The sequence below is a fragment of the Lepisma saccharinum genome, chromosome 6 (genome assembly GCF_977018435.1).
Source record: "Lepisma saccharinum chromosome 6, izLepSacc3.1, whole genome shotgun sequence".
Taxonomy (NCBI): Eukaryota; Metazoa; Arthropoda; class Insecta; order Zygentoma; family Lepismatidae; genus Lepisma; species Lepisma saccharinum.
Window position 1 is genome coordinate 79,666,606 of NC_139234.1, and position 18,783 is coordinate 79,685,388.

The 18,783-nt window shown below is 35.8% G+C and overlaps 1 protein-coding gene across 2 annotated transcripts in view; it reads right to left on the reverse strand.

The window, feature by feature from the left end:
• Positions 1–18,783, reverse strand: part of LOC145988907 (huntingtin-interacting protein 1-like) — a 145,484-nt gene that overhangs the window by 21,955 nt on the left and 104,746 nt on the right. For both annotated transcript variants that reach the window (XM_083124199.1, XM_083124200.1), the window contains exons 13-15: positions 16,152–16,332; positions 12,338–12,427; positions 9,167–9,364 (exon numbers count right to left, since the gene is read on the reverse strand). In XM_083124199.1, the coding sequence (XP_082980325.1) occupies positions 9,167–9,364; positions 12,338–12,427; positions 16,152–16,332 (469 nt within the window). The remainder of the gene's footprint in view (positions 1–9,166; positions 9,365–12,337; positions 12,428–16,151; positions 16,333–18,783) is intronic.

Below are 18,783 nucleotides of genomic sequence, written 5' to 3' on the forward strand. Positions count from 1 at the left end.
AATATCCTATGCTAATAAAATCATACACTTTTCATATTAAGTTTTTTGTCAATCTTCGCCACTTAAAGTAAAATGGTTACTGCTCAATAATATTGACAAAAAATATTAATAACATTTTTCATATTCAGTTTCTTGAGTGGCACTATAGGACTTACTTATTGCCTTTTACGTGAACCTACCCCAAGTTTTTATGCTCTATGGCATGTCAGCATGTACAACAAGCTCGGATCAACTCGTGGATCTCTTTGCTTACCTTTTGCAACCTAATGTGAGTATTTGATTCTGCTTATGGAATCAAATATCTCTAAATTATTCACATTAAAATTAGCATTTGGATACATGGTACCAATCCCTAGGTGTTATTGACTACAACTTGATTAACTTGTACCTTAGACAAACAAGCGAGCTGTTATGGGTTAATACAGTTCAATTAACAATTGTTTCTAGAGTGTGACATAGATGCATTTAATTGTTTCACATTTTTATAAGTATCTCACTGTCCATGAGGTAAATCCTAACAACTAAATTTAAATTATCACTCTAATAAAATGTATTTAAAGTACGACCATTTATAGGCCAACAAAAAAAAAATGAATAACTACGAGAGTTACTTAACACATTAATATTTTATACGAGGTGTACTACCGACTCTGGCTAACCTCAATAATGGTAAGTTCGTTTCAAGAACAAACTGTACACACATCTGTAATGACAGATGAAGAAATATCACTTTTTTCTTGCATTGTTTGATCAAGTATATTTTGCACCACATCTTTATGTGTGCTACTTGTATTTTGCAAAATGTTCAACCAAGAAATTTTCTTGTCTTTGGAACATTTCCACAATTTTACATGTTCAATAGCAATGTTTTCCTGAAGAATCCCATCACTGCAACGTAAGGCAGATATACGAGAGTCACCAAAATTTTTTATACATAAGTATGGACCTTCATACAGAAAACAATATTTTTTAATTGGATTATCATCCATATCTCTTTGCCTATTTCTGATAAAAACAAGATTTCCAGAAGAAATTGATATTTTATCTAGTTGTTTATTATTCACTTTGTTTAACTTATTTGATCTAGTTGCATGACTTTTAATCTGAGCCATAAGCAGTTTGTCATTCCATGACTGATGTGTACAATCATCTAATATGACATTTCCTACTTGTAGGTTAGGTTCCTTATTTAACCTTAATTCTATTGGAGCGAAACCAGTTTGTGAGGAGATTGCATTGTTTAACCAATGCAAAGCCATGGTTACTTGCTGTGGCCATTTAGCATGGTTGTCAATGCACAACACTCGCATTAAACGGTTAAGTTCCGAATGATACCGTTCAACCATGTTGGATGAAGGGTGGTAAGGTGGAGTAAACATAAGTTTGACACCATATTCTTTCATTTTAGTATTAAAAAGACATGAACGAAACTGTGGTCCATTATCTGAAATTATTTTTTCTGGAATACCCAGATGTACAAAATATACTTGGCACAATTTATTCAGTACCGTAACAGCGTTGCTGTTGGTCACTGGATATGCCACCAAATACCTGGATGCTGCATCCAATATGGTAAATAAAAAGCGTTCGCGTTTAGGACCCATGGTGAATGGACCTTGTAAATCAATGAACAATATTTTCCCAGGCTTGTCGGTAACGTGTACTTTGGCTAAATGTTTAGACGGATGCTTATTCGGTTTAGTTCGAATGCATACATCACAGTCTGCTACATATTGTTGTACATCTTTCTTCATATCTTTCCATTGGAAGTATCTATATATTTGAGAAAGTGTACGACTAGCACCAAAGTGTCCCGATAAGTCATGAAATTTGTTCAAAATTGAACCTACTAATGTAATTGGAATACAAATTCTAATTTTTTGAACATTATGAAAGTCTTTAACACACAAAATATTGTCCCTTAGAACATAACGCTCTTTCCAAGTCCTACTTCTTGGATTATCATTAAGAATTGAGGAGTGCAAAATATATTGCCTAATTTCCTTCAATTCATCATCATTTTCTTGAGCTATTATCATATCTTCTATATTAATAAAAGGTTCTAGTATTTCCTTAAACTGCAAAGAATTTACATGATACAAGAGGCCTTCTTGCATCGGAAATGTTCTACTTAGAACATCAGCAATTATATTTTCTGACCCTTTACAGTATTGTACTTGGAAGGAATACTGTTGTAATTGTACAAACCAACGAGTTAAACGTGCATTCCATGTGTGCGCAGTTTCTAACCAGGTAAGTGCCTTATGGTCAGTTATGATAATAAAATGTCTGCCTTTTAACAGTGAACAGAACTTATCTATAGTAAACAATATGGCTAAAACTTCCAATTCTGTAGAAGTGTATGATTTTTCATAACTTCTGAGCAATCTACTCACGAAACCGAGAGGTTTGATAATACCATCTATCATCTGATAGCAGTATCCTGCAACACCTATTATTGATGCGTCGGTTTGAACATAAAAAGTGTGTAAAAAATTAGGAAAAGATAAAAGTACTTGTTCACTAACTTTATCTTTTAGTATTTTAAAAGCTGAAGAAGCTTGGTCTTTCCATTGCCATTTCTTACCAGCCTTCAACAAGTCATACATAGGTTGTGCTATGATGGCATAATTTTTTATGTATTTACTCAACCAATTAAAACAACCTAGGATTTTTTGCAGTTGCTTAACCGAATTTGGCACAGGCAAATTTACGATGGAATCTACATACTTAGGATCTTTCTTATACCCCCGCGAAGTAATCATGTGACCCAAAAATTTAATTTCTGATCTACAAAACTCACATTTTTCAAGTTTCAACGTCATGCCTGCCTGCTTCAATTTTTCAAGAACTGTTCTTACATGTTTTATGTGAGATGTAAAATCCTGAGATTTTATGATAACATCGTCAACATAAACTACAACGAAATCTCTACAGTCCTTAAGCACACGATTTAACGCATCAATGAATACAGCTGTACCATTTACTGAACCAAATACAACTCTTTCAAAATGATATAAGATACCTTCGAACATAAACGCAGTATATTTTCTGCTGTCAGGATGAAGATTAATTTGCCAGAAAACATTCAATAAATCCACCGAAGTGAAGTATTTACAATTTTGGAATTCTACCAATAATTCTTGTATCTTTATGGGATGCACTTGAATAAACTTAACATGCTGGTTTACTCTTTTGAGATCAACACATAAACGTATACCTCCTCCAGATTTAGGAACTACTAAAAGTGGAGACAGATACTCTGAATTAGACAACTCAATAACATCCCAATCAAGCATGATTTTTATTTGTTCACGTACTTGATCTCTATAAGCAAAAGGTATAGGATAATTTTTGCCTACTATAGGTAGATCTGTATCTAAAACCATTTTGTGAACGTAATCGTTACACAAACCAGGCTTATTAGAAAATATTTCCTCATATTGGAGTAGTAACTCTATGAACGAAGTTTTTTGTTCGTTAGTAAGCGAATCAGCCTTATTCATGTACTCTTCAAACTTATGTAGGTTGAACTTGGACTTATCCTCCAAGCCATTATAATTACTGACATGAGAACACTCAAAATAAGACAAATTATTACCATCGTCAATAATGGGCATAAAGCGCGCGAAAGTGCGTTCTTCATCGGAGCCACATGTTATCGTTTGATCCTTAAAATTTAATGATGCTTGAAGTGCATATAACACATCTAATCCCAAAATGATATCCACTTGTAGATTGTGAACCACCAAAAACTGAACGTAACATTGCAAATTACTTATTTGAATGATCAGTTTAACCATACCTAATACTTTGGTCTTCTTATTACCAGAAAAATCCACCAATCTCACATTATCCGCAGGTGTGAGCCTGGGTCTACTGGCCTTAACATTAATTTCTTTCCAAATAGTATTAGAAAGTAGACTAATTTCTGCGCCAGTGTCGCAGAGAGCAGTGTAAAATTTATCAAATATTAAAACTTTTAATTTTGCAGTAAGTGTGTTACTGCCGAGAACATTTATTGGTGTTGGAATTTCTTTTGATTCATATTCATCACTGTTATGAAGTTCTTCCCATTTCCCTAAATTAATGTTATCAGTAGTGGGATTATTAACTTGACCTTCATCACCCACTTTAAAACAAAGGTCGCTTGTTAGTTTTCCTGCAAGGACAAAACGTTATCCTCATCGGGATAACTATCAATGCTATTTGCATCCCTAAAATGACCAACATTGACATTGTGCACGGTAGCTTGCACTTCTATATCTCTACCCACTTTATCATTAGATGTACAAGGTGTAGTACTAAAACCCATACTGTACAAAAATTGTTTAACCTTAGTCATTCCTGCATAATTCCAATGTATCATATCTACTCTACCTCTGGACGGGTGACCAAGGAATTTCTGGTACAAGGAGTTATCTATGCGGTCATTCTCCAAGAAGAATAAAGGTGCTATATTGTATACTTTTACTTTAAACTCATCGTGTAGTGACATCAAATACAGATTGAAATTATTCCATGTCTGCCACAAATGTTCATTAGGAGATGACATATATTTAGGAAGAGGTGGCAAACATAGTATCGAAATCTCAGCACATCTAGATTTCAATGTATTCAAAAGTTTGCTGAAAGATACTTGCATTTGTTCGAAGTTGCGTTTCCTAATTAAATCATTCGTACCTATCATGACCAATATTTTGTCTGAGATTTTCTTAGCATTTGATACACGCCTATGCAGATCATCAATGGTTTGTCCCGAGACACACAAACCTATGAATCTGGAAGCAGATTCATTCATATTCCATCTGTAACCCAAAATACTGTTAGCATACCTAACTAACATACTGTCACCAAGCAAGTGATGATCTCCTAACTTAGGAACGAACTCATCTAAATCACAATGATGATCATTATTTACTTCACTTGATTGTGCATTATATTGAGCTTTGGGAAAAGGAGGATTTTCAACCGCTTTGATGCTCAAGACACCTCCTGTATCAGGAGCATCTAACAGTTTTCCTGCCTCGAACCAAGATTTACCTTTCTAGAAATTTGATCATTTTTTACCCATGTCCTACCATTAGCATAGGATTTACGAGCAGATCCCACATTATTATTATACCCTAAACTTCTTAACCCATTTCTGTTAGACATACTTTGGTCATTTTGCTCCTTAAACATAGACACATTAGCTAGTTTAGATTTATTCTTTTGGTTGCCATAAGTTTTACTAGAATCCATACACCTAATTGGATTATTTTTTAAAGATTGAAAATTTTCTATGGCCTGCAATGTTTGTCTCAGTGTATGAATATTATTCACCACCGAGTGTTCACTAATTTTATAAGGTAACAACGAAGATAACTGAGCAATAAGATGTGGTTCGTCAGCATGTGGTTGTATAGATTTCAATTTTTTGTAATTCTTATTCGCAAACTGCAACAAGTTCTCCTTGCTGTCTTTGTCATAAGGTGAATTTAGAACTTTAGTTAAATTTACAGATTTCCACCTATCGTTTTGATAATGGGATAAGAAATCTGTCTTAAACTCAGCATAAGACTTAAACTTTAATTTATTTTCAACGTACCAGGTACGCGCACAATCAGTGAGTAATTTAGGTAAATAACTCATATATTCACTCTCATGAATATTATAAATTTCCAAGTTTTCCTCTACCTTTTCTAAAAATTCAGATGGTATAATGTCTACGGAAACACCATCAAAATGAGGGAAGTGCCTCAAATCTTGTGGTTTAATTATTGGCTTATACCTAACCTTTGAAGTATCTCTCGACGGATCAACTTCCGAATGTTTAACGTTTGGAACATTTGTCGGAGGAGTTATCTGAGGAGTATTGCTTACATTCTGTCCAACCCTACTAGTTAACCTGTCACGTTTCAGCTTATTTCTCTTATTAGCTAGTCTAGTATTACAATACGGACCATCATCTACACATGTACTATCATGAACTGAGTTGACTTCACAATCAGTTTCCGAATCAGAAATTGCACCCGAAAGGTGTCTACATTTATTGTAGTCATGCGGAACGTAACCAGCACTAGGTCTACTTACACCTTCATGGCTTTCATGATTTAGATCAATCTGTCTAGCATCAAGCTCATGAAAATCACCCTGCATTGAATTCACCTTTACATTCTTTGATGTCGTATTTTTTCTGACTGTAACTGGAGTCAGTACATTATTGACCATGGTTGTTAGACTAGACTCGATCAGTGACATAGCCTTTCTAATGTTAACATTTAAATAAGTAGCTGCACCATCATTCAACATGTCACTATTTGGAGCAACCTTAACGTATTGTACATTACTATCATCTTCACTATGATTATTAACATTAGGTGGAATTTTGGATGACAGAATGACATGACTTCTGACATCGGATTCGTAATCAAGATCACTCTTATCCCGCTGATCCCCCCTATCTATCTTATTCACTAATGGTTTATTGATCTAGTGCAGTATGTACCTGCCCTAAATGCTTCCTAACTGTACACAGAGACATATCATTCTCTTCACAAGCTCTAAAGCATCTATCAAGTTTCGTGTCAAATTGCCTTGACAGATCTTCTATAACACTCTCGATTTTGTTATCGACATCCTCTGCTAACGATACTAATTCTACTTTCATTTTCTTGTCCAGAGCATGCAAATCTTTCTCTACTTTCTCATACCTAAGCATACATTCATTTCTAAATTGACCTATATCAATTTTAAGATCTTTAAACTCTTTGGTATGATCCTTATTTGCTTCGATTAATGCATTCAAAGTTGTGTCAACCTTACTATTGTGTTCTGCTTGCACTTGCAAAGCAGTGTCAATTTTACTATTTTGTGCTTGCAAAGTAGTGTCTATTTTGCTACTATGTACCTGCAAAGCAGTGTCTATTTTGGTGTTATGCACCTGCAAAGCAGTGTCTAGTTTACTACTTTGTGCATTTATTAACCCTACAATGTCCGCAAGTGTGAAATTTCCCTCAACAGCTTGTGTCATTGTTAAGATATGAAAAGAGACTTACTAGTTAAACACAAAATTACTCAAATTAAATATTATACTTCCTCCTATCACTTAAGAGACATAAATGAGTATCATTAATTTAAGTATGATCAAGTTTTGACTTTTATGAGACTTTTAAAAGTAGTAAAATGAGTCTCAGTAATCTAGTATCATCAAGTTCAAATATCGACTTTGAAAATACCTTAATAAGCACAAAAATAAGTTTTAGTTATTTTAATAATGACTGAGACTAAAGATGAGTCTCATATATCTAGTATCATGAGACGAATTGAGTTAAATTTATTTTATAATAGGTACACTAATATTTTAACATCATCTTACAGATGTAAAATGAGTCGATATAATTTAATATTATTGAGACTTGATGAGTCTCATCAATCTAGTATCGCATGAGACGAAAAATGATTCTGATCAATCTTAATGTATCCAAGTTATACTAAATATATTTTTGACAAATTACCTCTTAAGAATTAAGAGACTAAATGAGTCTCACTAATCTAGTATCTCGGCCTTTTTACCTCGGATTTGAAAACTATACGGTCGAGATCGAATTCACATTTATATGAAATAAAGAAATTAGTTTCAAATCTTTACATGATAAAATACGAGAAGTTCAATTTTAACTTTTTATATCTTGTAAAATTACTGGCACTAATATATATTCACTTTGAGTGCATAAGGAAAATTACCAACATCGAGTATTAACACACTATATATTTTAAAAGAATTAAACGACTGAGTATAACAAGATCATACATAAATTCAGTACACGTTCATATATGTATATAACGAAGCATGAATATTACATTACATTAACCTTGTCTCATATTACAGGTTTATTTTAAGTTTATCACTTCAAGTCAATTATTACGAAGAAGAATTATTTCCAATCTTGCGTAGATCTTTACGATGAAAATAGCAAGAAATGCTCGACTGTCCACAGTGGAAACAAATACGAATTATGTAATTTAATACGTTGAACAGACTTTCACATTCGGAGTAAGTTAATTTTTCGTAATTTCGAAATAGGCCTTTCAATTATGTAGCTACATTTATATTCACTATACTTATCTGATAACTCGTCTTGAAGATAAGATGGCTGCCATTTTAACGTCCTATGGATCGATCACTTTTAATGTCCTTTTTCACTTATTATATTCTTCACGACTTTTTTGAAGTTTTAAAAAGCGTTACTGCTCCTTTGGTAACATATTTGTCATCTTTCCTGGACAAATCATGTTGATTTACATGAAATAATTCCAAATTAAGTCTTCGAAATATTTAGCGACTTCATTTCCCGTCGAGGTTGATCTTTCAGATGAAGCAGTGTATCCGAACTCACACTGTTACAACTTTTTTCACAGTATACAAACTTGCGAATACTTTTCAAGTGACAAACTTAGAATTGTACAGTAATTATACATTAAAATACTTGTAAAATAGATTAGATACAATAAAATAAATTTTACAATATTTCCTTACATGTTTACGTATTTTATTTTCATCTTTTACCGTTATTTTAAGTTTTACAATTTTATTGGGAAAAAGGTTATTTACGCACAACTTAGATTTTTCCCTTTCTGTGAGTTGGCTATGTGTCCAAGTTTAGGATTACTTCACAGCTTTTGGATTACTCTACAAGGCGCTTCTTTACAGCAAATCGTAAGTTTAATGTCGAAAATCAACCAAAATTATATTAAATGGTTTGTACATGTTAGTAATATGTTTTAAATACATGTTCGTGCCCAAATACTTATGAAAGAGCAAATAAAAGCTGTTGAAACCAAACATATGTGCGATTATGCATAAATTGGCAATTTTCGGTAAGCATATTCTTGATACTTCACCAACCAAATTACATCGCTAAGATATAAAAATATTTTAAATACGTGCATTTTACATACGTACTTCAGTTATATTAAAGCCAAAATGATGCCAATTAATTTTGTACAAATATAAACTACCAAATACGACCTCAAATCGTAAATTTCAAGTAATAAAATTATTTTATTTTTCACTTTATGATGGTACTCATTCTGATACCGTCATAACCTTTTATCATACTAAGTAGACAATACACTCAGATATGATGTAGAAAAAACAAATGAATGAAATGAAAATACTTACGTTCTCCAAATTCTATGTCGGGAGAAGTATTTGACGTAGTCTTTCCTTGAATGAGGTAACTGGCAAGAATGTGCGACATGTGTGATAGTCTTCTGATTAAATCCTCCAAAGAGGAACTGCTTGTACAAAATGATTGGAATGAATTGTCAACTTCACTCAATGACTGAAGAACTGGATCCGTCAGCCCCAGAAAATAATCTGAAAGTATCAAGCACACAAAAAGTAAGCAAAAAATTTCCAATTCTATTGATGTATATTGCATAAATTTGATGTCACTATTCAACAATAGATTTATTGTTTGTCTTACCTCTGCGTAATATGACTGATCTTCAATTACGATCTTGAGAATTTCCCACTCCTTGACAGGAAATAGCCATCTCTATATTGCCAACGATCTTCCCACGGAGCCAGGAATCCTGTTAATTGATGGTTCTGCACCCCGAGACCAAGGCCACGGTAGTCTCACCATGACCCCTTGATCTTCCTCCAGACTCATAATGGGCTGCAGCCAACATAAATTCCACACAGTGCAGATGGTCGGATGTTGGAGACACAGATGGTAAAAATTGGAGAAGGTCTTATTGCAGCGTTCCAGACTTTTAAATATTAAACATGACAGAACCTATTGGAGAAAATCTCTAAATCTTCGCCTCAGACCCAAGGCAACAGAGGACACACTGTTCCAGTGAGACCAGCCAGCTGCTTCCATGTAAACAAACCTGCACAGAAGCATTTAAAGACCCAGAAACCATGTTCATAATTTTCGGACTGCAGATGGCAAGGCGACGTTCTGAACATTTCTGTGACAGAGTGACGGATACGAGAATTTCAACTTTAACCTCCCTTCAGGATCCAGATGTGATAAAGTCTTCACCCTTATGACGTTAAGGCACCCAGCAAAGACATAAACAAATCAAAATGTCCGAAGTTAGAGTGCTCGCAAGAAATTTACGGCAGTGTGGTCCAAATTGAACCAAATACTTCAAATCACTTCCTACGGGCAGTGTTTTGGTTGCAAGGACAGGAGCTTTACTTGCTGAAGCCCCATAGTGTTTACAGACAACCCTGACATAGGCGAAGTGACCAATGAGAAAGGACAATCCATCCTTGTTCAAGAGATTCCAGCAGACTTAGAGAAAAGAAAGACAGTTCTACCCATTCCTTACCGCCAACAAGACTTGAAAAGTGAGAAAGACGTTTGACAATCTTCACAGGTAGTGAGAAAACAGTACAGAACGATCTTCGAAAATCTTTGTCTAATTAACTACAGTTTTCAATAATCTTCAGCTAGTATTCATCAAGCCTATTCTTCGATATCATTTTACTTCTACGTCATTGTTTATTATAACAACACAAAGTGTGCACTCTTTACAGTGAAATAGTTTAATCACAGTGTGTCTACTTACGATTTCTATACAGAATCAAATTTTCAACATAGAAGAAGTCAGTGGTAAGAAATAACGTGTCCGTAATGTAATTTAAACGATGTTCCTTTTTGCGTATAACGCTTCCCATCAGCGGGCAGCATTTCTAGTTTGTTTTCAACCAGTGCCGGCTGGGGACTGTGCTCTGCGAATTTCATTTGTTCCAATGCTACCGCTACCATGCACCCATTGCTCAAGTAAGTAATATGCACTAAACTTGTCATTTTGTCCAGAATCAAAAGTGTCTTGATTTCTTGAGTTGTTGTAGTTAGCAATTTACGGCTGGCTTGTGTCTAAGACCAAAGGCTATGGAATGTAATCGTCCATAATCTTTGGCCGGAATCTGGACCGACTAGTCAGAACATCACATCCGCATGGTTATTTTCGTAAATGAATTTTCAGGTCTTGTTTTTTTTTGTTAACGAACACCCATGCCATACGCTAATTTAACGATATGAACCCTAGCCTGCTATAGTGATTCTCAAGAAAAGGGGCAGAAACCTTGTCCGGCAGAGATAAAAATAGTTTTTAAAATATTTACACTTTTATTTCAGTGGGAGTTAATGTTACATCAGCTTAATTTCTTCCAGAAATATTTTTTCCTCTTTTCAGAATTTACACAGAATATGTAATTTTCCCCTACGTGGATTGTCGGCATTCAAAATTTGTGGATTTAGATTATTTTAATAGCTTTTCCTTTACACAAGTTAAGTTTTCATATATTGCAATTAACTAATTAATCCCTTTAGAATCTCCAATGAACATGAAAAAATAATTTTATGAAAATCTTAGTTGAGTAAAATAACAAAATATAATGTTCCAGGAAGAACTGTCCACTCAGTGGACATTGGTAATAAGTTCCTATAAAACTGTTCACTCCACATCAGAAAATTGGAGGGAATGGAAGACATTGTGATTTCAAGGGACAATTAAATTGTCTTAATTCTGAGTAAGAAACAAATAAATTTAAGGGTAAGGGGAAAAAACCAGGTAAGTCAATTTTTGTCGTAAGCGAGGTAGTGGTGTCATTTTATGCCATGTGGATGCTATACTGGACTTTACAACATGTTCTCTTCAGTTTTTTACACTTCACACTTCATGAATATGAAGATTAAAATATGACTATTTATTGTGCTAACACATTTCAGGTAAAAATTATCCCCTTTTAATGAGAATAAAATATAATTATTGTGCGGTAAAACTGGTATTTACTTCTACTTTATTATTATTATTTTGTGAAAAATGACTTATCATTGCACTCTTCCATTGGTTTCTTCACTCCTAGCACAATCTGTGCCATGCTGATACATCATAAATACACATAAGAGAACTTAGTTCTGTGAGACTTACTGGTAATAGTTCTATTAATTTCAGTAATTTCTGCCACCATCCACATGGGAACTTGTTGTTTCACTGCTGCATGGGCTTCCATAGAACATTACAAGAAAATCTCGCAGAAATAAGTTAGTAATTCACTTTAAAAAAAAATAATAATTCAAAACTGAAAACTGACTTTAATCATCATTTTCCACTCCTGATTTTTGCTGCTGCTGATTGTTGTATTATTGTTTTAAATAATATACAGGGTTTACAACTTCCTATCACCTACAGAAATTACCATTATCTAGGTAGGCAAACTTGCACATCAGTGTTTTCGTTAAAGTGAAACCTACCTGAATTTCAATCAACTATGAATGCACATCATACAAGCATAAAAAAAAAAAGTCTTAAGAACATTTTACATTACCTGGGGTGCAGGTGACAGCTGACAAAGCAGGATTGTCAATTTCATGGATTGCATGTTGAACTATCACTTCAGCTTGTGATATGCAGGACACTGCAAAAGGAAATATCCACATTAATTTTAATTCCTCTAAAGATATAAAAGGCAATACAGTTCAACACTAATTTAACATTCCTCGATTTTACATTTTCTTCATTATATAATCACTCTTCATGGTCCCAATGTTGCAAAATGTTACACAATTTTCCCCAGATTTTACATTTTCCATTTGAAGTTCTTTCACTTTGAGAACAACCTTTGTTTGTATGTATTACTATGCAAAATAAACACAAATTTAAGGCCTACATATTCCAAGTTATAATTAATACTGACTTAGGAAGAACAAGTCACAAACACTTTTTTTTAAAAAAAATATGAAACATTAAATGTACTTAAACCTTAAATACATAATGTTGCTCCTAAACAATTTTACTTTTCAACTATAAGATTCAAGTGTTTTCAACTGTTCTTAAACATGACCCCCCTTATTTTTTGCTTTACACTTATTACATCAAGCTTAATGTAAGTTGTGAGAACATGTACAGGGTGTCTAGGTAAATATCTACCAATAAGAAATTAAATTATCTCGGCAACCAATAGTCATAGGATCGTCCGGTTTCATTTGTCTGAAAGAGAAACTCAACAAGTTTTATCACCAACACAAAATATTCAATGCAATCCCCTTAATATGTCTCCACGTGTGCTCCTTTGGTTGCTTGACCAAAATCAAGGTGGTACTCAACCTCCCTCCAGGTGTTTTGTAACATTTGAGGCGTTACAGATTCACATGCAGCGATAATTCTTTTCCGAAGATCGTCCTCAAGTCTTGTACTGGTGTTTGTACACGAGAGTCTTATGTACCCCCATAGAAAGAAGTCTAGTGGGGTCAAATCAGGGGACCACGGGGGCCATTGAATAGGTCCTTCCCTTCCTATCCAGTTCTGTGGGAAATGGTGATCAAGGAAGTTTCTGATATTCCATGCGTAATGCGGAGGAACCCCGTCCTGTTCAAATGTGTATCCATGTGGTATACGGTGTACAGCAAAATGTTCCAACATTTCCAAGTAGGTGTTTTCTGTAACTGTATCCTCTTCAAAGAAAAAAGGCCAGATCACAGAATCATGAGTCAACGCACACCACACATTTAATTTGGGACTGTCCCTTTCATGTTCTACCACGAAGTGGAGATTTTCCTCACCCCATATCCTGCAATTATGTCTATTCACTTTACCCGATGTATGGAAAGTGGCTTCGTCAGAAAATGCTACACGTTTTAGGAATTCATTGTCTTCATCAATGCGTGATAACATTTCAATAGTTTCAATAGCAAACTCCTTCCTTCAAGGTCTGTCATTACGATTAATTTTTTGGACGAGCTGTATCTTGTAAGCTCTAAGCCGCAACCTTTTGTGTACAATGTCATGCACAGTTGATCGAGGGATTTGAAGTTGTGTACTTGCTCGTTTAATCAATTTTCGTGGGCTGCGTTGAAAAGCTTCCCGAACAGCCTCCACTTTTGCCTTACTCACACGTTTCGTGCCACTGCCTTCCTTCCGCAACACAGAACCAGTTTCCAACAATTGTTTATGCCATCGAACAATGGAATGATGCTTTGGTGGTTCCTGTCCATATTGTTGTCTGAACTTTCTCTGTACGATAACAGGAGACTTGAATTCAGCAAACCAAAAACAGCACTCAACTTTCTGACTCACTGTAAATGAAGCCATTTTGCTCACTTGTAAACAAATGTGAAGGGAATGCACTCTAGCAATGTTGCCACCTTCCACCTCTTGGTGATAAAACGTGTTGAGTTTCTCTTTCAGACAAATGAAACCGGACGATCCTATCACTATTGGTTGCTGAGATAATTTAATATCTTATTGTTAGATATTTATCTGGACACACTGTATTATGATGCGATGAGTAGCTAGCCATCTGCAGTCAGTGGCAGGGGTTGTTGAAATTGTAGGCAAGGGACTTCTTGAAATGCAAATGCAAGAACACTTTAAAATCCCTTGGTGCTAAGCCTGGATTATTTGGGTGGGGGTTATACTTTGTGATCCCTGCTTCATCATGCACATTCTCACGACTTTCATTGAGATTTCAGACTCATTTCCACTCTCACAGTTTTGATTGTAAACGTCACACATCCGGCATTGATTTTTTTTTAGTTGGTTACACTTCTCTTATTTTACATTAAAAATAAAATCACACCAAAACATCAGTACAAAGGAACACTACAGATGCTGACCAATACAGTTCACATTAAAAAAAAGTGTTTTAGTGCATAATAAATACTGCCTGGTCAGCATCTTTAGTGTTTATTAACAAGGAAACAAGGCTTAGTAGTGTTATCAGTACAGAGGTTGACTGAGTAGATTATTTTACATCACTTTTCTGTCACTTTTGGCTAATCGCGACTATGAGGACAAGTGATATATGCAGTACAGTCAATAAGTTCGACTTGTTTGAACGGAAAATACTAAAGAAAATATTTGGGCCAATAAAAGTGCAAGATATTTGGAGAATAAGAACCAATCAGGAATTACTTGAACTTTACAAAGATGTACCCATCTCAGCTTATACCTAGGTATAAGTGCTAAAAGGTTAGAGTGGGCAGGACACATAATCAAGATGGATGACAGCCGAATCCCCAAGAAGGTGATGCAAGGACGTTTTAGAGGGAGACCCAAAAACAGATGGGAAGAAGCGGTTGGAGCAGATGCAGTAAAACTGCTTAGAACTAGGAACTGGCAGAGAGCAGCCTTGGATAGGATGGGATGGGATGGGATGGAAGAGGAAGATTGGGGAGGTCATGGACCGGAGCACCGAAGAAGAAGAAGTCAATAAGTGCATGGACTGGCTGCATAATGTCACTGTGGTGCACTACATCAGATAGGTTGCACCACAGGATGGTGTCGTGTCAGTTCCTCTCTCGTCCCAGCAAGAGGCAGTTGCGTGTATACAGTGTAAACAGAACTATGGTCTCTGTTGTGAAGGGTAGTTGAATGTGAGGCGAAACTTGAGAATCTTGCAGCTTGAGCAACGGTCAAATGTGAAATTCTGCGGGCCTCCCAGATGGTGCAGTGGTAGCATCGTCGCCTTGTAATCAAGGGGTCCCAGGTTTGATACCTGGTGGAGGCACATAGTGGTTCGGATCCCACTTTGAACTGTACGTCCAGTCCTGATTAGCCTTACTGTGCATAAAGTGGGCTTAAAACACCAAATCAATCAATCAAATCAAATTCTGCCAAACATTAGGTAAATCTGCTAAGCATCGTAAGCACCCTGGCCTGTGGCGTAAGTAGAACTGGCTGTTGCTACATGACAACGGCCCTGCACATCACTCTGTGCTTGTCCAAGAGGAACTGGTGAGGCAACAGGTCACCATTTTGCCACACCCTCCATACTCACCTGATCTTTCCCCACTTGAAAGCAAAGCTACCTGGGCATAATTTCAATCCGTCAAGGCGATATTCACTGTCACAAGAGAAGCCATTCAGGATCTTCCGGCCAATATCTTTCAGCAGTGTTTCCAACAGTTATACAAACATTGGCAGACGTGCATAGTGGCCAACGGCGACTATTTTGATGGACGATGTGGATCTGTGTAAGTGTACGGCATGTTGCGTGGCTTCCTACACTTGAAGTGCCAGTCCACGAAATCCAAGAAATAAGGGAACTATGTAGAAAAGCAATGCAAGGAATGGAGATTCTCATAAAAAGAAAGCACTATGAAAACAATTTATTTTGTACAAAGTGCACAAGTAACACTTACCTAATATATTATACATCGTGTCTTCCGCATCCTGGTGGAACTTTTCCTTCTCTTCTTTGGTTTTCAACTCCTCGCTCTTCAGTCTCACATCCAAATCATCTTTCATTGCTTTCAACTCTTCCAGTTCCCTTTCAACTCTGCTCTTCTCATGCAGGACCCTGTCTATTTCACACAGGAAATTCTGAAATGAAAAATGTAGGTACAACTGAATCTTTCTGTTTTAGTTTATCAATACCACACCTTGTAAACTTTAAATTTTGTTGATTAATGTTGGGGCAGATTCATCAGAACGCAATCAGTATCAGCTAATATAGACGTATGTATTACGGCTGAGCCAACACTTTTGGGGGGTCTAATTATCCTGGGGAAAAAAGAGAGAAATTTCCATTTATTTTTCACCAGTATTGTCTGAAAAAATAATTGATTTTGTGATTAAATGACAGCTATTTTATATATTCCAATGCAATTCTTTGAATATGTTAAGGCAAAATCTGATAAATGAATGCATAGCATATAATTTGCTGTAGAATACTTACATATTAATATTGATCAACACTGTGAATAACTTTTTATTGTTCAGTATTGAATTATCAGGGTCTGTGAGAATTGGTAAAAGTATTAACATTGGTATTGGTGTTGGTTCAAAGTATACCAATGTATTAGTTAAAATTGCTGATAATTTTACACATGTATTACAAAATAGCCTGTAATTTAATGTAGAATTCTGTCACTTTCTTATTTTCAAAATAAATACAAATGTATATTTCATATACCCTGATTTTGTAAAGTAAATGTCTAAATATGCAGTTTCTTTTTCTAAGGAATGTACAGTCACCTGATTATGTACATTGGCTGAGGAAGTGTATGGTGTATTCAGGTTCTTTATGTAACATTTGAAATTTTATATCAGATCAGTAGAATGCTGCTCTTTCTGGTAAATTTTATATTTATACTAGAAGTTGTAAAATAGGTCAGAGTTCCATTGTTTATGGCACATGTCGCAGTGTTATTTCAATGCTTCAGTCTCTTAAGGAACATCACAGATGCAGGTTTAATGGTTGATTTAGTGTTTTAAATCCACTTTATGCACAGTAAGGCTAATCAGAACTGGACCTACAGTTTAAAGTGGAATCCGAACCACTATGTGCCTCCACCGGGTATCGAACCCGGGACCCTGATGCAGGTTAAGTAACCCATGGAGCAAGAACCTGTAATGGCCAGGGACTACCTACCGACCACCGGCCTCACTCCCACCTGCCGATGTGGGAGAGCATCCAACAAATTACGAGGTGACGTGTGGTCAGCATGACCAACCCCCTGTCGTTGTCGCAGGTTTCTGTGACCGGGTTACGCTACTCATTCGTAGCTCCCCAATTTCCCCAAGATGGTGAGTGACCACCGGTCCCATACACAGGCCGAAATCTCAGGGGAAAAGGTGTTATGCTTCCTCCAGGAGACCTGAACTTGCACACGTCCTGTAGCTGAAGCCAAAAGCATAATGCCGTAGACTGCACGGCCACGGTGAGGGACGATGCAGGTTAAAACATTGGTAAAATTAGTGAATGGTAAAACCAGCTAAAAAAATAGACGGAAGGGAACCTTGATTCCCACTGTCCAGGGGAATGCACACATGGTAGGAGACAGGATTCATGATAGGGGAAAATTTTATGAAAATTCTTCTCTTCCTCCCATCTTTGAACATTACAACAAAATTCAAATTTATATGAAAAAGAAAACGGAAGTAGTTTTGTATTTTTGATAATTTTAAGTTGCTCTTCTACCTTTCAAAGTTAACTGAATGAGCATGAATAGTGATTTGAAAACTGAACGAACACAGTGTAATTTCCATGTCTTTCAGGATTTAAAGAAAGAACTCTGACTTGCTAGCATGCTACATTCACAAGCCTACCATGGTAGCTGATGAGAAAGGAAGTATGAAACATGAGTAATATGAGTAAATCTGCCATACTTCAAATACTCCTATGATTTAAAAAAAAGAAGAAGATTTGCGCATTCTAGTTTTGTAAATTCCTCAATACTAGTAATTTTTTTAAAAATCAAAATCCACCAAAATATTTAATTCTGGATTTAACTGAAATGTAGCTTATTTGTACTATTAGGTTAAACGCAATTCGCATGTGAGAGAACACTTGAAGAAAAGAGAATAAACCCATCGTAAGTCATATATTATTTAATGAGTGAGGCAGGGCAGGGCCCCAACTTCCGGTTCCGTCTATTTCTCCTCACACCGATGATGCTATGAAATTAGCGAAAATTTTGAATTTTTCTACTGTCCGGTGAGTGTTTCCTTTTACCTTCTTTGATTTTTACTTAGCCCTTTTGGCCCTCCTTGCTTTTATCCATTATATACCGTGCGTCCATTTCGATCTGCAGCCGAGAGATCGGGAGAAACGTAGCGGGCGGCGCTGACGGAGGTGCCGACATTTGCAGCCTGTAATGCCCGCATATTTTTATGGACATATGCAGACATTTATATAAATATTGCAAAACTAGCACTAACCTGTGTTATAAGAGTTGTTCAAAGTGATGTCCACCTACATTCACACATTCCTAGCATCGTTTGATGAAATTTTGATTCACACGCAAAAGTTCTTCTTCCGTAATTCTTCCT